Here is a 23,512-nt window from a genome sequence, read left to right on the forward strand (position 1 = left end):
AAACAACACAAAATAGCGTGGTGTACATATGCACTCAGCCCTGATCAGTCAATACTTTGACTTTTGCTACAATCACAGATTCAGAATATCAGACTAATGGAGGTTAAGTACAAATACACATCACATTTTTATTACAAGTTATGATGAAAACCATTTGTCAGTTTCCTTCAACTTCACAGGCGTATGCTACTTTTTTTTTCAATTGCAAAACATCCCATGAAATTAATTGGAGTTGGTGTTCAAATCATGACAAGATACACAGGACGAAAAGTAGTTGGAGAAGGGCGGGTGGGGCATAAGGGGTTTTTTGCATTTAGGAACTTAATGTGAGTAATATCTTCTAGTAGCACCTAGGCCTGTCACAATAAGCAATAAGTCAATCGCATAATAAATTAAAACAAACTCCATAATTTCCATTTGCATGATTCATCATTTTTCTCTTTATTCTCTCTTTCTACCAAAATCTGGATGTCAAAAGTCTCCGGTTTGGTGCTTTGGTTTTAAATAGCCATTTTTGAAGGACAGTTTTGTTCCCAGAGACTTCATAATTTATTTCATTTGTTGCTTCTGTTGTTTTGTTTACTTTTTTTTTGGATATTTAAAATGTTTTAAGGTTCCAGTGCTAAATGTTCACTAATATTTAAAGTTTATTGATCTTTGAGAATGTATTCTTACATTCTCAAATGTAAGAATACATTACATTTGTAGTCCATTACAAATGTAATGTAATACATTTAATGAAAATGGTCAAGTAAAGACCATCTTCATTACTTATCGCAATAACTTCTGGGACCAGCAAAATTTGTTATTGTGACAGGCCTTGTAGCACCTACTTAAATGGTTCAGTATTTTATTTTCACAAAGAGAAAAGAAAACTTTGAAAGTGTATTTTAAGCCCTTACAATAAAGAATAGGAGTAATGTAAAGTTATCCTTTCCTGATAAAATATAAAGAACAAAAGCAAGGGACAATAACTATAATACACCAGCACTACTCCCAAGAGTAGATTTGTTTCAAGACATCAAATCTAAAGTAACAAATGAGAATAAACAAAAATTATGAATGGTGGGAATTTCTGATACCACTGGAACTGTAATGAAGATGGGGTTGCCGCAGATTGCTACAGAAACTGGAGGAGTATTTGCTATTACTCTGGTCTGGGGTTAACCAGAACCTTCATTTAGTCTAATAAAAAATAGCCCACTTTAAGAAATCACCATTAAATTGTATGTCAAGCATGCTTATCATTTATTTTGGGCTAATTAAGACAGTTTTGAAAAAAGGAACTTCTAAGGCAGTAGTTGCAGTAATCTGTAGCGCATTCAAGATGAGTTTTAGGCTAGCGTTCTGCAGGCCACAGCAGCGTGAGACTGACCTTACTTCCAGAGTCCTTGGGTCCACACTCTCCCTTGTCATACCACCATTTGTTTTTCAGTTTGTCTAAGACGCCTGCTTCGCTCAGTTTCAAAACTGCAAGGTTTACCGGGGTTCTTTGCGTGTAAAAATAACATAAATAACATCATAGGTCATGTTATTTTATGTTATTATGGTATTTCACATTTGCATTGAACATCTCAAGTCACATAGAAAACTTTGATTACATACATTACAAGTGACCTAGCTTGGATCCCACTGAGTACATGTGTGTATGCTCGTTTGGGGAGGGGCTGGGGGGAGGGAGGGCTACAAGGAGCTAAGTCGAGCTACATACATATGAGTGGGACCCACCTTTGTCACTCATGGTAACACATTCATTCTGCCCCTGCTAATTTCCACAATGAACCAGAAAGAAAATACTATCAAGACAGGTGTATTAGCATCAAGCTAGCTCTACGCTGCTACTGAGAGAGAGAGAGCTACACTTGTCCAACTTAAACTATGAAGCTTAAGATTTCATAAACTGACAATTTAAATCCGTTTTTGATATAATTAGTCGCTACAGTTCTGTGAATGTACTATTGCTGCATTATTTCAGCTTAAGTTTTTCTGCTGGTTAGCTCTAAATTTGTTCCAGTTTGTGATTAATTCAGAGTTTGCCAAGAAAGCTTTTCCATATGGAGTAAACTAATGCAACATCTTCTGTTAATGGTTAGACTGGCATCCGACTCTGCACAGGCACATTTCCAAAACGATTAATCTAACTTATCTTACTGCGTCTTCATAAGTTCTAAGTTGGTGATGCCCCAACTCTATATTGTACTAATAAATAAAAATAAATGTAATTGCTGTCACACTGATATTATTTTTATGAAGGCATAGAAAAACTACTGGCATCATTATGACACTGCCAGTGTGTGACAACTATATAAATTAAATGTGCAAACTGGTTTCTCTGCTATCTGCAGTGTGAAGAACATGTGTTTATCTCAGCTAAATTCGTCTGAAAATGTGCAAATCGCAGATATTTGAGTAATTTTAAAATGAGTTTTACTGAGTAAACAACTATTCCAGTCTGTAATTACAGAATGGCTAACTATAAAGTTAGTTCTAAGTTGGTTACATGTATTTAAATAATTTCCTCCTTGTTTTTTTTACTATGTGAAATGATGTACTTTTTATATAAACACTTAGATAATTCAAAGCGCTGCCCTCATCTTCAGATGCAGAATTAATGTTGATATAAAGAAATTACTTAATTAACATCTGCAAGTACAATAGCTCCACAGTTGAGGACTGGATACAATTTGAACGTGCAGTCCTCATAACATTGATTAATTTCTCTCTCTCTCCTATTCTCAGAGCAGCCACAAGGGGGGAAATATTCCTGTCTTCACAGTAATTGCTCTCTATGTGCTAGTATTAATCACTTAAATTTTGTCACTGCTTTCTTCTGTTTCTCATTTTAAGTCAATAGCGAAATTAATAATATGTTATGCACCATGATAAAATAAAGTTTTTGGATGATTTGTTGGAATTTTTACCTTTCAGAATTTAGTCAAACCAATTTACTCTTTCAAAAAAAAAAAAAAAAAACTTTTTGAAATACTTATTTTGAAATGAGGGCTTACTTACTGCATACTAATCTCTGTATCTATAAAATATTTTCTCTCTGCAAGTGAATATCTTGAAGGGCTTTTCCTTCTCTGTATGCTCCATAAACCTTTCGGCGGGGCAGATGCATGTGTCACACTCTCCAAGGACGGGGCCATCGCAAGCTCCTGCAGCTTGTGAGCGGCCCCTGTCATTGAGTAGTTGGGGAGGGGCGGGTGGGGCAGACAGAGAGGGCTAACCTTGGAATCCCCTCCCCCGCTGCCACATTCTCCTTTGTCATACCACCACTTGTTTTTCAATTTGTCCAACAGGCCCTGCTCGTTGAGTTTTAGCACGGCCAGGTTGACCGCGTTTCTTTAAGTAAAAAAGGAGGGACAGATAACATAGTTTGGTCAGAGCAGAGGATGGAGGGACAAACAGACAAGATAGATGGAAATCACAGCCAGGGGAGGAGAAGGAGAGGAGGAAAAAGGAGGAGAGGACGAATGGGAAGGATAAATCAAGAGGGGCTTAAGGCGTAAAGGTGAGCTAGTGGGGAGAGATGCACCCCAAACAACCCTGTCTCCTGCTGTTTGAGTTTTAAAAAAAAAATCCATGTTCTACTAGCTTGCAAAGTTTTGCAGGTTCGTCTGTTACTGTTTCTCAGCATGCACTCGTCAGAGGTTACAGACTATATGAGTAAACTAGGTAACCGTATTTCTGCAGCCTGCTGATGGTGCTCTTGTCCGTCTTTGCCGGTCCTCAGTTTTCTCTGCTGAGCTGCACGGAGGAGAACTGCAGCAGTCCTTCCCACAGTACCAAGCCAACTGACCTTCAAACTAAATCCATAGGGACCAGGCTAAATAATCTGACATTCCTGGACTGTATGCAAAGCAATTTTGTCTCATGTAAACAAAATAAACTTAGAATTATCTATGTGTAATGTACGGTGTACAGCTGACACCAGAAGTTTACATAAACTGCATTAAAAAAAGAAAACAAAACATACACCACTTTTTCCTCAGTTAAATTAAACCAAACCAAACCAGTCCACTTGTTCTAGATTAGTTTCATGTAACAATATTATTTCTATTTATTTTTCTTTCAATTTTTCTCTTTCTCATCTTCGAAAACTCTGTGATACAGTAATGTATTGGGATCTCTACCGTAGTGCGAGCCTAGATGATTCTTAGTCTGCCGATTTGACCGCACACCTGACAACATATCTCAGAACCTGATGGTCAGGTTGCATTGCAACCAATGCTGCAACTGAAATAGTTGTTGCCTGATCAAAAAAAAAAAAATCATGAAAGATTTCCAAATGAAAATACTTCAGCTTCAGAGAGAGACAGTGTTCTTTGGGGGATCTTATCTACAAGCTGTGACATCTCAACATAGAAGGTATGGAGGAAAATAGTTGAAACATATATGAAAATCAGAAATAAAAAAAACATTACAGGTATTCATTATTATTCATACAACAGTAGCTCTAGTTAAGAGAAGAACATTTATCTGCTGAAAAATTAAATATCAAAGTAGTCATGCCTGTCAGCAACATCATAAAGTCAGTTCAGTCCTGTGAACAGCACACCAGGAGGAGAGGAAGACTCAAACTCAGGCTCTCTCACTGCCACATGACTGGAAGACAGTGCTTCCTATCAACTGACAAAAATCAGAGACAACCATGGATAGTTTCAATGATTAGTTTTAAGGAGGCTCAAACAGCAACATATCCACATCCTGTCAATTACTTCTCTATTTTAAATGGAAAGCATTTTTTTTTCCAATAGGAGTTGAACTGCAGGGAGGCTGGGGTCTTGAAAAACTTTGCACAATAGAAGTTTTTTTTTGGGGGGGGGGAGTTATAGTACAGGACTTGAGACTGAAGTAGTGCTTATGTTTTGCCTTTTGCAGAGCAAATCTGACAAATGATGACACAAATAGATGGAGGAGCAGAAGAGAGAGCAGTTGGTCAAATTTTTCCAGTACTTTCCCTCTGTGGGGAAACATCGACATATAGACAATTTAAAACTCCTGCATTTTGGTTTAAGCTTTTCACTATGTATATTTCCCCACAGGTTTATCATCAAACTCTACCTGATGAGTTGAAATTGCAGCTACATAGGCATTAATAGTTGAAAAGGGGTTCCCTTTTCCAATAAGCACTGCAGGAAGCAGTGAACATCCACCACCGAACACTGAAAAAGATTGGGATGTCTTTCCGCACACCAGTTCTCAAAAACCTGCAATCAACCACTGTAAAAAGAGCGAGAAGAAGAAATGCTTACATCTCGAGTGGGGTCTATGACGTCTGGAGGGAGACCTGCTGCATTTAGGTTCCACCTTTTAAAAGCCAACTTGTCCAGAGAGCCAGGTGATCTGGATGTGGATCATGAATCTCTCAGATCGAAGGTCCTTGAGAAGGAGGAGCGGCCATGGTTCTGCTGACAGAACCTGGATTATCTCCACCACTCAGGATTTCAAGGGCCACCAGAATCAAAGTCGAGCCCTGTTCTCTCGCCTTGGGGATGTTAGGCTGAGACGTGGGAGCACATAGAGCAACACATTCGGCCATGAGTGTACCAGCACGTCCATGCCCAAAGGAGCATCTGGAAGAGATGCTCCACTGGGGCATAGAGCATTTTCCCATGAGGTAAATAGTTTTACCACAGCCCGTTGTAATCTCTGCCAGGTCTGCTGCACCACTTGAGGGTTCAGCGTCCATTCTTGGTACAGAGGGCTTCCCAAAAGATTGCTCTATCTGTTCAGATTTCCTGGTACGTGCATTGCGAGAATCGCTAGAAATCTAGTGCTACTTCACTTTTTTTTTTCCTGGTTAGTCTGTGAAGCTTCAGGAGTTGTCTTCCTTTACCAAGATGTGGTGAATGATCATATAGGGCATGAACTCTTTTAAGTACTGCGTATAGTACTATACGCAGTACGTGTTGGAACATCAACGTTCCAACATGTTGATGTGAAGCCGTGTCATATTTGGTCACCGTACGCCATTCACATCTCTTGTAAAGAGTTCATGCTCACTCTGTTGGGCAAAGAGGAGAATTTTTGTTATTGTTCTTTTTTTTGTGTGAAGGGTTTCTGCCTTCAGCAACCTGTGCGGTTGAAGAAAAGGTCGTTTCATTTTCTCTGATTCCTCAAGAAAAAAAAGCTAGGTGCACTGGGGCAATAATGAGTGCTTGGTAACACTGTCAAGGTGCTGTGGAGTGTTAGATGGCACTGTTGGAGTGATTACTGTGTTGTATGCCCCATAATTTCCTCGCTCTGAACATAAGAGGGAGAATTTAACAGGACTCCTGGTGAACTGGGATTCACAGGAGTATCTGAACATTGGACAAAGACGTTTGCTCTGCAATCTGAAAATCTTCTCTTCAGAGGAGTAAGTTGGCTACAGAAGGAGGTTGCCCACTTCTTTGTTCCCTCCCTGGGATGAGATGGATCATTTTTTGTAGTAGCCATGAGAAGGAGTTCATAGCAGTACGTCAGCCTTGATATTGGGTGATGGATGGAGTCACAGACACGACTCAACCTGAGTAAAGTTAGAAAAAGAACCACTGGTGGGCTTTTTGTGTGTGTGTGGGGGGGAGGGGGGGAGGGGGGGTGCTCATTTTCTGATAATTTTGGGTTTATAATTTCCATTAAGGTCTTGCCATATTCAGTTTGAAACAAATTTAATAATCAATTAGAAAATTATGTCTATAGATTTTCTCTTTAATATGTGACCAAATTTCTGCCTTTTTGCAAGGAAAATTGTCAAAAATCCTTTTCAACTATCTTTGTTTCTAGATGTCCAATGTTAATAGTGATGCACATCAAAAACGTAAAGCTGTACATGCAGCAAAAGATTGTCCCTGACTTATGAGGGATGGATAGAAATGCCATTTAAAAACCATTCAGGCTATGTATAATTTTCAAACAATTTCTAAATGATGAGTTAATTTGTGTTTGGCTATCAAATAAATTCCAAATGAAATCATTTAAGGATAAAAGGGGCTATTATGTATTTTCCAAGCAGATAGTGCCATTTTAAAGGACATTCAAGTAACTATGTTTCCTTAAATTATCTTCAGTAACTGAAGTTTCAAATGACTTTGCAATTTTAAACCTTGAAATTGACCTCTGTTTCTTTAAGAAGCTGGTGAAACTTAGTAAGGAAGGTGAGCTGCGGTAATGGCGGAGAAACAGCCTATGTACTAGGAAAACTGTTTGTCATCGGTGGCCATGTTTGGCCTGCTAACTTATGGGAGGAGCTATAGCACAGCAGAGCAGAAAAGGAATGGTGTGAGCAGTGCATACACGAGTGTGATTGACAGTGTTGGCTCTGGTTGGTTGTTTTTAACCAGAAGCAGTGTATTTCTGCAGATGGCAGTAGGACCACAGGATGGAGGCAGAGGAGCTCGATTTTTTTCACAGATTATGTGTCTCATATTATACTGTCAGGACATGGTGACAGATTTTAAAAATATGTTAAAAAAAACAACCCCCGCCGCCCCCCCCCAAAAAAACTACATTTCGATAAATGTTACCTACAAAAGCTGTACAGTAATACAGCAGATTTAGAGTGAGACATAGAAACTTACTGAATTTAGAAGAAAAAATACAGTTTTTTGGGGCTATCTTAGCAGTGTGTGATGCCTGGTAATAATAATAATAATAATAATAATAATAATAATAATAATAATAATAATAATAATAATAATAAATGAGGAGGGTAAGGTTGGGTTTTATCTGGAGTGCAATGACGCCTAATGGAGTTGAAATGGATCTTAACCTGCTCCATTTCAATCACATAAAAAGATTTTGCACGTTACACAGTACTAAACATTGTGTGTGCTGCAGAATTGTGTCGAAATGCCTTTCGGCTGACAGGAACTTATCTGACATTTTACTACAATAAGCTTTATAGTACTGTAGTCTACCGTATCTTTATGCTTACACTGATCTCTATAAAATCAAAAGCAGTTTATGATCGTTTCCTTCTATCACATCATATCGCATCTGTTAGTTTACAAACTTAAGCTTGTCAGGACTTTTGTCATCTAATAACAAAAAATGCTGTGTTAAAAATGTTTATTTTTAAAAAACAATATACTGCAGAATTTATTTGTGATTTAACATCAACAGCCTCTGTGGTATTATGGAAAGCCCACTTAAAATTGTAGCTTCACATTTTTTTCCCTTATAGAGCGGGTAACAAAAATCAGGTCATTTAGGTCAGATTTTATTACTATTCGAACAACTTTAAAGCTTTTCCTTTTTTTTTCTGTAGCAGTTAGTACATTTCCAAACAGGGCCATACATGATACAATTCAATATGTTTTTGAAAAGTCAAATGTTTTTCATTTGATATGAATTAAATTAAGGCTTGTGGAATTTACATGGTCCTGCAGATAGCAGTGATTCCTGTGTGACTGGTCGGTTTAGGTTTGGCCGAAGGTTTTTGAATTTATATTTCATTTAGTCATGAGCTGCTCCTCTGAGGACAGACGGGTGTTAGAAAAGAAGAGAGTTTGGGCAAGAGGTAGATCACCAGCTATAAAAATTTGCTTGGATGTGCTTATTTATTTTATTTTTCTTACTGCACAAACTGCCTGGGTCATTCATAAAATAAATGTTCTTATGAAGAGGAGCATTATTTTACTAACATCCACACAAAAAATACGATTTCTCAGGTCCTCTAGTTGATTCATATCCAAAATACTGAAACCAGTATGCATCGTTTGGTTTTTCTTTTCAGTTAAGTATGAATTATTGAGATAAAAGGGAAAACTGCATTTTCTCACAGTAGATAATTAACGATTAAAGAAAAGTATTAAAATTACCACTGCTTGAGAAATAAATAATTTTTTTTTTTGCATGAACGGTCCAAATGGCAACGGCAAAATGGTGACGAGACAAAATCAGGACCCATTTTTGACTTCTGATTCGAGTTTGCTGCAAAGCACAATGTACCTCAAAGTCTTTGTAATGTTCACATAGTGACCTGACAAGTGAATTAGATTTACTAATGTCACACTGAAATAAAATCCTGGGTTGCTCTTACTGTGAACTCAAGCCAATAAGTCAGAGGAGTGAAGGACTAAAATGGTATAAAGCCAAAACAAAATGACCAACTGTAGTTGAATTCAATTGCTTTCTCATTCATTTCCTCTATCTTATAATTTTTTGATTTAATCAAACTTTTATGAAAACATTGATATAAAAGTACTGCATCATTTGACGTTTTCATCTGGCATTCTTTAAAAAGAAACTACAGTTGTAGTTCATCCAGATATTCAATAAAAATACTCATTTTAATTTTGACTTTGCAATTTGGCTCAAGAAGCCTTGTTGGTTTTACTCTCTAGTCCCCCCATTGACCAGGCCCCTCAGTTTTATGTTTCCTGATTGTCTATAAATTCCCCCCTTTGTGGCTCTGAAGAAAGTGCCAGAAGTCTGAGGTCCTACCCCTCCTCATGGCAGATTTCTGTGAATACATTTAAATATTATTTATTCTAATCATCATCACCATCATCATCATTATCATCATCATCATGGAAAAACACACTTAAGACAGCAGACAAATGTACAAAGTTACCTGGTAGTTGGCCCTATGGGAAAAAAAGGAAGAATGGCTGACAGTGCAACAGAGGCAAGAACCACAAATGAGATGTATGGATGATGGCGACACTGGACAGAGAAATGAAGGGGACATGCCCTAAATCAAAAGAGAGGTGGCAGAAAAGGACGAGTACAGCAGAAACAGTGACGGAAACAATTACACACAATACAAAAAAAAAAAAAAAAAAAGGAAAACAAGAAAGAGAAAAATTAAAGCAAATGAGAAAGCATGATGATATAATTTTTTTAATTTGCAACATTTATTTGTCACTGCTGCCAAGTGAAAACTGATGCATAACGTTAGAGTTAATTTATAATCATTGTAGTTTAATTTCTATAAAAAAAAAGATTGATCATTACTCCAGTTCTATAGATTTGTAAGTTTCAAAAAAGAAAAAAAACCTGCCACCTGACAGCAGTGACAGTCCGATCTGTGTGGGATAAAAGGCACAGCAGGGTAGGTGGAATTTTGCAGCAATAGTACAGTATCAGTGTTGCTACTGTTTCCTATTGTTACACTATTCCACCCACCTTAACAGTGAGCCTTTCGGTGTGGCAATGCCGTATCCTTTGGAGTCCAGATTTCCTCCCACTTTCATAGTGTCACAAGGCTTCCGCTGCTCCGTGTATTCGTTCATGGTGGACTCCAAGAGGAAGGCGTACTTCCCCTTGGACTTGCGCACTCTCGCCACGCCCTCTGCCGTGGTTCTGGTGAACACGGACGGCTCTGCGGACTTCATGTAAGACCACATCTTCTCGTAAACGGCTATCTTGGACCTCTGGGGTGGAGCGGGTGAGAGGAGAAACCGAGTGTTATTTGCACATTAGAAGGCATCGTTTCACAAAGGTAAAGATGCAGAATTTGATGCAGATTACAGTTTTTGTGGCTATTAGACGTTTGAAAAATGTTTATGTTGGGTGCTTTTAAAACACTTACTATGAAGTTAAAGAAAAAAAAAAAACGTGTTAATAATATGAAATACATTTTTTTCCCTGCCTAGAAATCTATTTACCATTTCCGTTGAGGTACTGATACGTCACTAGAATCCAAATGTCATGACATTATGAGAAATGATTTGTAACTGAAAAACATTAAATAGTGCAAAGTAATTGCACTTTGAAGCCACGTATGGGAGAAAGCAACCATGTTAGAAGAACATACTTTGATTAGGCAAAACCAACACGGAATTGTTTACCTACATGCAAAGTGCTGTGTGAGGTGGAAATCTAACACTGCATAAAAACCCACACTGAAACATGGTGGTGGTGGTATCATGGTGTGGGGATAGCTTTGTTCGAAACGAGTCAGAGCTAATGGGAAGAGGAAAAAAGCCAAAAACAGAATAAATTTGGAATAAAACTTGTTGCAACCTGTAGAAGACTTGAAATCAACTCTGAACAGACAATCATGACTCCGACGGCTTGGTGTAGATCAAAGCGTACTCATGTGTTGGTGCGACCCAGGCATAGTTCATATCTACCCCACCGATGGCTCAGAAACTGATGTTCATAAAAGGGATCTTACAAAAAGATCTAAAGTATAAAACATAAGGGATAACAATTGAGTCACTAGGCTTAATTTACCTTCATAATGCTTACATAAAATTCTAATAAAAACACATGTACGCACATGTTCTGCCTTTTTTCAAGGCACTGTAACAAAAAGAGGCTTTTACTGGAATAATTCAGAAGGTTTTTTTAAATCGGGGGGGAAAAAACTCTTGATTCAATAGCAAGACTGATCCAAACAACCACGGGACTTTCAAACCAAAAACAGACACTAATTCACTAAATAATACTTTGACTCTGTGGTCGGCTTGCTAAGACTTATTTGTGCTCCCAGATCCCAACTGAGCTGAAAGTAGAAAGTTATAATACAGTTGTCACATCTCTCTGTGTATCACAGCAAGTCACCAACTGTCTCCTTTTTGATTTTGTTGTTTTTATTTTCACCAGCAGGATGAAGAGTGTTAGCTCTAACACAACAGAACCAGCACTGCAGCTGACAGCACTGCACACAAACAGGGAGCTTTTACTTGTCAAATATAATATTCACATTTTTTTTTTGTAAAACTTTGCCTACTGTGCAACACAAAGCTCCGCTGTGGTGCAACGCTGCATCCTGCGTAAAAATGACCTCATGAAGCCTAAAAGAGTCATTTGTTTACAACCAACTTGGTTCTAGGATCGATAACACCTTCACATCTGACTGTACATTTAACAGTAAAATATAAAAATATTGTTTCTTATCAGACGTAAAAAAGAAAAACAGTTCATGTCTACCATACTATGTGGAATAATATTTAGTTTTTGAATGTATTTAGACGTTTATGTTAAAACAACTATTATTTCCACTGAATCTGCGTCTATTTCCTAATGCCCCTCCAAAGGTTAAAATATTTGCTGCTTATCAAATTATGGATTTAATCATTAAAATGTATTTGCTGCATTTGAGACTTAACAGAAATATTTAAAAGTGAAAGCTGCTGGTGAATTTAATAGATGCTTTTTAATAAATTGACAAAATGACATGACATGTAACCACAGTGAGGTATAATTTAGTGCTGCTTATGTAATAAATGCGTTTTTAAAAGCTTGGGATTTATTGCAATAGCTTTATATGCTGTACACCCAAACTGTTAGAGCCGATTGGAATACAATTTGAATTTTGAATAAAATTACACTGCTGACTGAAGGCTGTCTTATCCATCTACCATTTTGATGCTCTGGCATATAATGACTTTTATAATCTCATTTTGAATGTAACACTATATCTCTCTCAAAAAGTCAAGCATCAGTCTCACTTCAAATGACTCAAACAGTTGCATGCTAATCATGCAGCTACACATTCGGAGGAGTCTTTCAGTAGGCGTCTGTCCGGAGTGATAAAGCCGACGGTCTCCGTCCGCCTATAAGGCGGTTCTTTTCACCAGTCTGTATGTGTTTGAGAGAACTTATTTGCTTCTGTCCAAGTGTGTGAATTGTGTTTACTCATGAGTGAAAATAACAAGCATCCTCCACAAGCATTCGATTTCTTCTCCCTCTCTTTCCTCCTGGTATTTAAATGTTACTCTTGTTGCTTTGCAAGTAACAAGCCAGGGCCTGAGGAAGTGAAACCAGCACCAGGGGATGGTATATGTATGTGTGTGTCAGGGTGCTGATGGTGCGTGACGGACACCTATCCTATAATAATGCCATTCATATTCAAGAGGACCAATATTCCCCTCCTCTCTCTCTCTTATATCCCGACTTTCTCCCCAACCTTTGTCTTTATTTTTCACCCTGGCCAGAGGAAGCTATCATAAATTCTCGTCATCCTCTGCAGCCCCTTCATTCATCTGTCTGTGTAATGTCCGGGACACAGAGGAGACAGTAATGTTGAAGCTTCTGTGCACGTACAAAACACTGTCTAGCCCCAGAGGGGTAGATGTGTGACAAAATACTGTGGCTTTTCTAAATTCTTTAACAATGAGTGTGGCTGTGAAGGAGGAAATGGATGCTCCAAGTCACCTTCAGGCCTCCCATGCACACATTTTCTAAATACACACGGGAACAGATGCGTTTTACATGCTACTCAAACATCCATGCGCTTGTCAACTGTATTCATACAATTTAGCTAAATGTGCATACATGCATGTTTGCACTTCCATAGCACACAAGCGCACGCACGCACACGCACACACACGCACACACACACTCAGAGATAATTAATGGTGGTGGCGAATCCCCCTCAGCTGTGGGAGATTAAATTGCTTTTTCACCCTCCACAGATTTCGGCACGCTCGTTATGTTGATGATGCGAGAGCCGCTCAGAGAAGTAAAAACTATCTGCCACTAGCTCCTCGACCAACCCCCCTTCCCTGCCCCCCTCTTCAGCCACCGCCACACACACACGCACATGCACCCATACACACAACATTCTCAAACAAAAATACCAGTGCACATATCCTTCAGAAGCATAGAAGCGCATAAGCACAAAAGCACATACACAAGTGATGGAGGATATTGGGGTCAAAGTGTATAATGTTATCGTAGATTTTTGCTATTGTCAGCAGGAAAAAAAAAAAACTTCATAACTGTATTCACTTTGGTGTTATCAAATGTTGGTGGGACACGAATCAGTAATATATTTGTTAAAATGGCACAAAAGGCGTCGTGATTTTTCTCTGGGATAATTTACTTTCCGTCTAATTGTGCTTCCCGTACGAGCTCCCTGCAGTGCATTTAGCTCTATACGTTTCTCTTTTCTTCGTTTACATAGTTTAATTTCCTGTATAATTTACTCTGATGATAATTAGCAAGTTAATAACTCTGTGTGACTTGGTGGGAGAGTGATTAAATGAAAGGACTCTGATAAACATTGCTCAGCTGTGTTTTATAATTGAGAGGATTCCTCAAGAATCCTTCATAAACTGTTGGTAAACATTAAACATGGGAATGAATTCTTGAAACCAACAAGCAAACAAAAAAAAGCATATAAGTGCTTCATCACTAAAGCTCCAGAAAAGTAAATTATATCACATAATCCTTCCTATGTTCAACCCAAAGAGTTACAATGAAAGCTTCAGAGACATGGAATACCAATTTCACATATGTTTTCCCAGCCCATTTAAGAAACAGCAATTTATCTTATAGTGGACCTCTTAGAGTACAAAAAAAAACATTTTGAAAACCTTTGTCTTAAGTATTTTGGCTAATATCCTTGTCTTTGTAGCATAATTGCAAACACCGAATAGGGATGGAAATATATTATAGTGTCTAACATGTTATGCTATTTTGTCATCTTTAATGTTCAAAAGAGACAAAAGCTTATATTTGACATAGATATGAGTAAGCACAAAAAAAAAAACACCCATCGAAGTGATTATTTAATTTAGAAAGTCAAGCCAGTCGACAGAATATGAACATAAGTCCTACCCTCTGTAACATCTTGAATTAACTGTGATGAGCCACAGTTTATGAGGCTCAGACTGGAGCATACACTGATCTAGAGAAACTCCAAAACAAACAGGACAGAAAATCCTTGAAGCCTGTCAGTATGGCAGGGCTTTTAAATACACTTCTAATGGCAGCCATTATTTATAAAATGAGAAAAGCACAGAAGAAAGTCAAATCTTCGTGGAACGGCTGGTCAACAAATTCATCTTATGATTTTTCATCATACGATTTTTCTCTTTAGTGACGAAATTAAAGACACAGAAATCAGTCAGATTACTTTTGACCAAAGTTTTATCTTAAAAAGGTTAATAAATGAACTACCTTTTGCGTTTACTATGGATTTTATTGTCTGGCACATAAATCAATTAAGAAAAATAAATAAATAAATAAACACATCGAACAAAATCTCTTGACAAAGTTAAGTCTGCAGAGAGAGTCCATACCCTGAAGAACTCCTTCGTGGAGCCTGAATCCAGTGTCCCATAGGCTATCTCTGTCTGCTTAGCCAAGTCCTCTGCACTTTCTATAGGCGAGACCATCCGCTCCACAGTGAGGAAAGCAGCCAGGTTGGCTGTGTAAGAGGAGATGATGATCAGAGTGAAGAACCACCACACACCTCCGACAATACGTCCAGACAGTGACCTACAAAGAGCGGTGAGGGGGGCGGGAGTGATGAGAGCGAGGGAGAAAAGGGAAGAAGAGGAAAAGTATTTCCAGAGAAAGAGAGTGAAGAGATTAGGCAGATAAAAGAGATGATTTGATAGAATAGATGAGAAAGTAGATGAGGGAGATGGAGATGGTAAAGGTAAAAGGTGATTTAGAGTGATAAAAAAGATTAAAATAAGATTAGAGACAGAATGGAGAGAAAAAAAAAACATTACATCTGATTCTTCCGTCAAGGATGTGCAAGACGGTGTGCTGCTGTTTTACACGAGCATTTTTAATACTAAAGTGTGTCTGACTGTAAACCTGCTGGAGCTGCCAAAGTAATTGTCTTTCAGGCCTAAAAAGCATTTCAGCAGCAACAATAACAGGCCTGACAAAACAGATTGCAATCTGGGCGCTGCGCCGTCTCACTCCGCACCTCATTCTCTCAGTCTCTTTCTCTATGTTTAGTCTCTTCATGCACCAATTGCAAGCTAAAGTAAGTGGCAATTCGTTTAATTTTCCTTTGGTTGCATGAACTTGTTTTATACAAAGAAGTGGCAAAGAGAGCAAACAAAACCAAAGTCTATTAGAGGAAACACGGACGAGGAATGCGAGACTGAGACATTTAGACTTTTTTATGGTGGAGCTGGTAAAATACCTCGCTTGTCTAATGGGAAGGAAACAGGAACATTAGTCAGCAAAGGCTTTGTTATACACACTTTCCTAATGCACATTTCCCATTAAATGTCTTCACATATTCTGTGTACCAGTACTATTCACAGTCAAACTCAACCAAAAAGGCTGCTGCTATTAAAACATAGTACCTAAAAGCCCACTTTTAAAGATTACAAGAACATCTGACTATATGGAAGGACGTTTTATGAAAAGGCTGAAAAATCAAAAACTTCACAGCAGCTCATAATATTTAGGAAATGTTGAATATGCATCTGCAAACTTGGGTGTAATAAGATAGACAGAATATCCATTTCAAGGATATCACTCACTAAAAACATCAAATGGGCTAAGAGATGTCCAAAAGTAGCATATCGTGCTCCAATCTAAAGACACTTGAGAACAAATGTGAAACGGAGCAACCAAAATACAAAAGCCAGTCTAAAATCCATCCATCACCCCAACAAGGGGGTGATGACTGGAGGCTACAGCATTTTCTCGATGGAAAAAAGGAAATATTTGTCATGTGGTCGACATGGTGTTTGAAGGAGAACACCACATATTCTGCCCTCTACCTGATAATCCTGGACGATGTTGTCTAAGCTATCAGTTTGTCTCTCGAATCTCGAATTCTCTCGAAGCTCGAATTCACTTGGGCTCAGGCTGTTCATGCTTAATAAACCGTTTTCTCAGGTTGATTTTTTTCTGATATTAAAATGTGTTTGATCATTTGAAAACATTTCAGTCCAGACTTCATTCATGTTCAGATCGCGCCCCACACCACAGCTTTATATCTTGCAACGCCCCTGTTGCTCGGTCAAGAATCAAAGAGAGAGCAGAGAACATTTCGGTGGGCGAAATTTATATTAAAGGTCTAACGCGGAACTAGTAGGTGCACAAATCTTAAAAAGCCACCAGTTGTAAAGATAATAATGAGGTGAGAGAGGTGCCAGTTTGATCTAATGCGCACTGCAAAATGAGTTGTACATTTAATTCAAACACAGCTTCACAGTAACTGGGCTTGATGAATTCACAAAGTGCTGCCTGTAGGACAAAGCAGTATTGCTAGAGTTAAATTTAATAAGAGTCTCAATAATAGCAAGTGATTCTTCATCGTTTGACTCGGTAAAGACGGCTGTTTGAATAGGTGGTGTCTTGTGTGTGGTTTGCTTATAAATACAATATATGCATTTTTTTTTTTCATATGGCCATCAGGTAGGTGTGGGAGTCTTTAAAGAGACAATTACTCATGGGAGAACCTGCTTTAAATGCATGAACAAGATGCAGTTCTTCTTGATCAGCAAGGGGGGGAAAGACGTTAACTGCTCTGTTAGACTGAAACGCTTTATTTGAAAAGGGGACTCCTTTGATTTGATTAAATCCCCCTTCCTCAGATTTAGGTATATCACACGCTCTTACATGCAACTAAATATTAAACTGAAGGACAGCTAGTAATTTAGCAACATCCTCAACCTGATTTGAATTCACTAGTGTGTATTTGGTTTTGACGAGTTTGTGCTGAAGTGAGGAAAGAAGAGGAATTTGGGAGGTGTATTAACTTCTGTGTACGCAGAAAATGATCTCTTTTTCAAGCTGCTTTCTGTTGCCGTTCAAAGGCCAGAACACCTCTTATTAACACTTCCTGACACACAAAGTTGAATTGATAAGACTTGGCTCTGAGGTATTGATCCGTTTATATGAATAAATGAACCAGTCTAAGATTCTGATGGCTCCCTGAAGAATACTTCTTTTTAGGGTTAGATTTTATTTCACTTTCAGAAGACTTTTGGAATGGACTGACATATACAGATGCTCACTAAAACACCAATAGATACAAGAAAAATTACAGATGTTGAAATTAATTGAAAAGTTCAGCAACCTTCCCAAAGCGCAGATGTCCTCAGCAGATGGGGAAACATGGTTTTCGTTGCTAATTTGCTCAACGTTGGTACGACAACAACAGTTTCCACTTGATAAAACGAATAACCTTGTCAGATAACAGTGGGAGGAGGACGACAGGAGGAACACGTCGACTTGTTCTGTTCTTACTATTTCAAGAAAACAAGTGGAAATAGCATAAAAACACACAACACAGAAATAATGTGGCGCACCTTATTGTACTCGGACTCGATGTTCCATTAAAAGCATTCAATTTCCTCATGTTTAGACACATGCAAGATATTTTGCTTTTTTCAGTGTTCAATCATACATGGCAAGATGGGAAACAGCAGGTGTAATCTAAGAGAAAGGCCCGTGGCGAATGTCAGACGAATTCTAATTGGTTGATGACCTAAAACTGATTATCAATCAGCTATCTGATTGTTTGGGCTGCCCTATAATTGAAAGATTAACACTATAATTAAAAAATAACCACTTTAGCACATACTTCACAAATCCTGTACATATTTGGCTTTTCTCCAGTTACTTCCAATTCCTTTTATTTATGATTAACAAAAAATAAAAAAAGGAAGTATAATTCATCCTATGGCCATAGAGTAAAGTTAGAGAATATTTGGTTTTATTTTCAATACCGCGTGCTATTCCTCCATAAGCCCGTATGGAGTGTATATTTGGAACGGATGCCTTTGCTGTGTGTGCCGCATCCATGAGTTGCTTTGGAGTTGGTATGCAACAGGCGAATCGTCCTATAGCAGGTCATGTATCATCTATGATAGCCAACAGATTGCCTCCCCAATTCTCTGTGTGAAAGATTAATGGCGTTCTGTGTATTTCTTTTTCCCAGGCTTTCTTTCTCACACACTCTGCTTTAGGCAATACTTTTATTCTTATCCCATGCATCCAGATTTTTATCACCTGACTGAAGTGTGCATATTGTTTCATTTGTGCTCGTTTTGCTGGGTAATAACTGGAAATCATTTTAGGCTTGATTCTTATTTCTTTTTAAATAGGAGAACTGCAGGTGATTCATCACTCATTACACTGTCTGATGAACCCACCAGCAAAATACATGGAGTTACTTGCTACTTTATTGTTGGTAGTCTGGGCAGATTCAACAAAAGGTGCTTCTAAGTCACCCACACTTTCAGTCGTTTAGTTAAGAGAGAAAACGAAGCATGTGATATAAATTAGATCGAAGAAAGGTGGAGTGGACAAATCCATGAACTCTGATCTTTTCATAAGAGCTTTTGCTTTCTTTAACTATTTGGTCTTAAAAAATCTCCTTCTACATTATATGATAACTTTCTCACAAACCTGGAATAACAAGGATTTTCTAACAATCTGCCCTCTTATTTATGTAAAGCAACCTGGAGAACAAAAACACAAAATCATGAAGATTCAGTATTTTATATTCTTTAATTGTATTTTTTTTTATATGTCTAAAATCTATAATGTGAAGCCTTTTCTGACATGTATTTAAAATACCTTTAATGTGCAAAGCGCTCCTTAGAAGACAGCATTTGAAGTCAAATGTCCTTGTTTCATTAGAAAAAGTTCTGACTGGCCAATAATATGACGCAGCTTCCAGGTTGGCCAGGCATCCATTCCTGACTGGCTAACTTCCCAGGATGTTGGTTTTCACATCAGAATTTTTGTTTTCTAAGTTTGAATCCAATCAAACTTTCTTTTTCCCTCAGAAGTGAAAAAGAAAAAACAAAAGCTTTGCATCTATTCAGGAAGCAAACCTGACCGAGCTCAAGACCAGAACAATCCATTTGGAAGTCATGTTTATGATTATTGAACATTGTAAACACTGCTGTATTTGGTTACTTTTTTATAACCAAAACAAGACATGTGCTTTTTTAAGTACAGTGAGCATCGCTTAGTGTCTTCAACAAGCAATTTTACCAGTGACATAAAAGTTTTGAGCCTTTTATTTAAAGAGGACCTCTAAGATTGCCAGAACAATCACCAAAATGAAAGAAACTTCAAAATTTTTGAAAATCAATACTAATGTAGTTTTTACTTTAAATATTAATCAAAACAAACACATTTATGACACTTCTGGTATCACAGACAAATGCTGACGCAGTCCATCAGACTGAGACACTTGCTTCTATCTGGACTAAAAATCTAAAAGCTTTTTTTCTTTTTCTTTCTCCAACTTTGCGTAGACCTCCCTGCTTGATAGCGGGGCCTCTCCACCACCGGCGAGTCTTTGCTGTCATCGCAGGATCCAAGAGAAAAACAGGTAAACAAAATGGCAGATGCAGCATGCTTGTTGTAGCAACAAGAGGAGGAGATATTGGCACATGGCGGGGGGCGCACAGTGGGCTAGATTGCACGTCTGACAAGGATTCATTGCCGCTCGCCAGGCGCTTTTCCTTTGTAAGATATTTTCTTTTTGGCGTAAGATAGCAGCAAGTCTTTTAAAGTCAAAGAGTTCAAATCCAAGTGAAGTCATAAGTCTGTGTATGAAAGACAACTCCAACTTTACACAATGTGCTGCCCCCGTTTGACTCAATTCACGACTCAAATCCACAAGATAACCTGATAGAAACAGACTTTACAGGGGTGTCAAAGACTGAGCAGAGTTAAACACAAATATCCTCTGCATTAAGCTGGAATAAAATTTCACCAGTTCACTTTGGGTCAGAATTTCCTCCAGCTTAATGAGCTTGGGCAATTTGGTGTCGTGTTTTTCATTTGTTTTTGCTAATGTGCTGCTCACTTGCTCTCAGTATGGGATTTAATTTGGTGCAGATAATCTAAGAGATTATTATGAACCCCAGAAAAGTCTCAAGTGTAAAATACTCCGACTGGTAAAGTCAAAGCTGGATAATTTTATACTCAACAAAGATTTCCTAAAACAAAATTTAAAATGGAATTAGAAGAGCATAAAAACATTCTAAATATAAACCTGGAGCTATTTCACACTAGTAACATAGTCTTTGAAACATTTTGTGAAACCTGTGTTTATGTACATAAAAAAGAAAACAGTTTTTATTCCCAAAAATATTGTTTACAATATTATTTTGTTTTCATAGACCTAAGATTTCAAATCTCTCCTCTTGTTATATACCTTTACCTTCTGTTCTTCGGCGATATTGTTTAGCTTCAGATATTTTTTGCCATGTTTATTTTTTTGTAACTGTAAATATTGAACATCTTGTATTCTTGTTTTATGCAATTGGTAAAATTTCCATTTACAGGTTTAATTCATTCATCATTAGACTTATTTGGTGTGGGATGACAAGTGTAGTTGGGCAACAGACAGAACATTTATTTTAGAGATCAATAGCCAACACACATGTATTAAGTTTCACTACTGTTATTGGAAAAGCACGAACATGTGAATGATGATAACTCAGAAAGGCTGAAGGAAAATCCTCTCACTCTTCTCAGCTGCTTCCATTTTCTGTTTTCCCTTTAAAACAACCAGTGATGCGAAATAAGGCGAACTGATGAAATTGATTGAAACAGGCTAAAGCACTTTCCAACAAATCGAGCTCGATTGAGGAGAAGGAAGCAAACAGACTTAGCTGAAAAAGATGATTAACAGATTAAAGATTAGTAGCTGGAGGGCAAATATGGAAATAACAGCAGTGATCAGTCACCAGGAAAGGCTCAGAAGGTAAATCATAAATGAAATGAGTCAATATGAGCTGCAGGTTTTCAATCAGTGACTTTGAGACCTAATATGTATTACTTAGTCAATTCTCCAGTTAGCTACTTGTGCCATTAGCAGGAGCTCCTGCTCCCATTAAGTATTTAACACACACCTTTCCTCCATCCTGTCACATGATGCTTAAAAATACTAACACACATAAAACACACATACTTCACAAGTGCATAATTGCCCCTAAGCAAGTAGCTGACATACCCCAGAATACACACAGAAGCCCTCAAAGGCAGAAGGCTGTAATTTCAGATGTTCATAGACACGGCCAGCCCTCCTGAGACTAATATTAGGTTGCGATCAGTTTTCCACTTCTCATTCTCCCAACAAAAGGGTCTCTCAGAGTCAGTAGACTTTCTTCAATTTCATAAACTTTAGGAACAATATTTTTTTCTCTGCTTATTTGTCATTTTGCCTGTCCGCCTTTGGGTTTGACCAGGGTGACCGTTATCATCATTTTGAAGCACATGGAACAAGAGTTGACAGGTTGGCGGTCTTATCAAGGTCACCGTGGTAATGCGAGGTCAATATGGGTGAATGTTCTCATTTCCGACGACAGCTATCATCACGGAGAGGTACAAGAACAGAAAAGTGCATGAAGAACAATTTGCTGTGTTTGCAGGACAGATAAAACGTCACTTTCCTGCATACAGGCATGGCACAGCAATATGTACGCCTGGTAAATCGGTGAAGAAATGCAAATTTGAAAGAGCAAACATTTGAGTTGAATTTAAAAAAAAGACAAAGACAAAAACAAAAACGGAAGCATAGATCAAAAATATAAAAAATGAGAGCAGAGGTGCATGAGGGTGTGTTTTATGCTGTGTCTTGAAGACTGCAGAGATGACTGCAGCACAGAGGGAGGGACCCACACTGAATACCAATGGACCTGTGATAGTAACTTAACACACATACAAACAAACAATGGCGTACCAGCACATGCACTAATATGAAACAAGCAGAATTAAACAATATCTTATCAGTTTAGGCTTAAAAAGGTCATGAACACCACCCAATATGGTGTTCATGACCATATCGGTGACCGAAAGTGCAAAGAATGCCAAAAAAAAAAAAAAAAGTAGAGCTCATTTGTTTGAGGTTTTCTGAAAAGCCTGAATTGTTATCTTTGTTCCCTCGTAAATTCTCTGTAAATGTCAAATTTAGCATTCACGTGACCAAAGAAACAGCCTCTCCGCTGCCAGGGAAAGTGTAAAATAAAGCGATGATGTGGAGCACAATCCCTGACCGCGTAGTGGTGTCCGCCAAATACCCAACGACAAACAACAATTTAATCACACAATTTGCTGTGCACTGAGCAAAAAAATAGTACAAATCCTTAAGACGGTGAAATAATAATAAAGTATATTCATCCCATGATACTTTGATAACAAAGGAAAACTGAAATAAGAGATTAAGGAAAACAGGTGGATGTGGTTGTGAATATTGCAACTCATCATGATACAATGAACAGGAGTAAAATCCTTTACCGGTTCTTATATTTAAGGGGAGATAAGGAATCTATAAAACTTCTATTTCCTTAGCAGCGTTCAATAGTTTGAAAGTTGAGTAGAAACCTGCAGACTCCTGCAGCCGGGTCAGAGACAATCTCATTAAACTGCATTCTCAATATTCACCCTATGTGCTTGTCAATGGACCGTTCTCATTCGTTTCATTGCCAGGGATCTCTCAGAGAAATCTAGAGGGAGAAATTGGTTTGAATTTCTTTCCCACTCAATTCAACTCCTTCCGAGGCTCGACAGCACATTTTTTATTTACCTACTAAAAGATTTAGGGTTTTAGTAAAGAGATCATTTGATGGTAAAACTCCATTATCACAGTTTTGCGTTGAAGCCTGCAATACTACTACATAGTATTATGATATCTGAAGATTGTTATCCAGCATGATATGTGTTTAAGTTATTCAAGTAAAAAGACAATTTTATTTGATATTTCTGTTCTATTTAGACATTGTGAACAAATGTAGCAATTGTGTGCTTATGATATCTTTAAAGCAGCCCTGAATTTTAGAGCTAAATAGAGCCTACTATCTAACTTGTGATAAAGTTTGTGTGACTGAAGCCTATGTAAGGT

General features: G+C 37.9%; 1 protein-coding gene across 6 annotated transcripts in view; it reads right to left on the reverse strand.

Annotated features, from left to right (window-relative positions):
• Nucleotides 1-23,512, reverse strand: part of gria4a (glutamate receptor, ionotropic, AMPA 4a) — a 122,939-nt gene that overhangs the window by 11,528 nt on the left and 87,899 nt on the right. For 3 of the 6 annotated variants that reach the window (XM_008425507.3, XM_017308278.2, XM_008425510.3), the window contains exons 14-16: nt 14,967-15,165; nt 10,117-10,364; nt 3,231-3,345 (exon numbers count right to left, since the gene is read on the reverse strand). In XM_008425507.3, the coding sequence (XP_008423729.1) occupies nt 3,231-3,345; nt 10,117-10,364; nt 14,967-15,165 (562 nt within the window). Of the gene's footprint in view, nt 1-1,375; nt 1,491-3,230; nt 3,346-10,116; nt 10,365-14,966; nt 15,166-23,512 lie in introns of all 6 variants that reach the window. The other 3 variants (XM_008425509.3, XM_008425511.3, XM_008425512.3) reach the window with 2 other exon arrangements.

This window comes from Poecilia reticulata, chromosome 13 (genome assembly GCF_904066995.2).
Source record: "Poecilia reticulata chromosome 13, P_reticulata-male-v2, whole genome shotgun sequence".
Taxonomy (NCBI): Eukaryota; Metazoa; Chordata; class Actinopteri; order Cyprinodontiformes; family Poeciliidae; genus Poecilia; species Poecilia reticulata.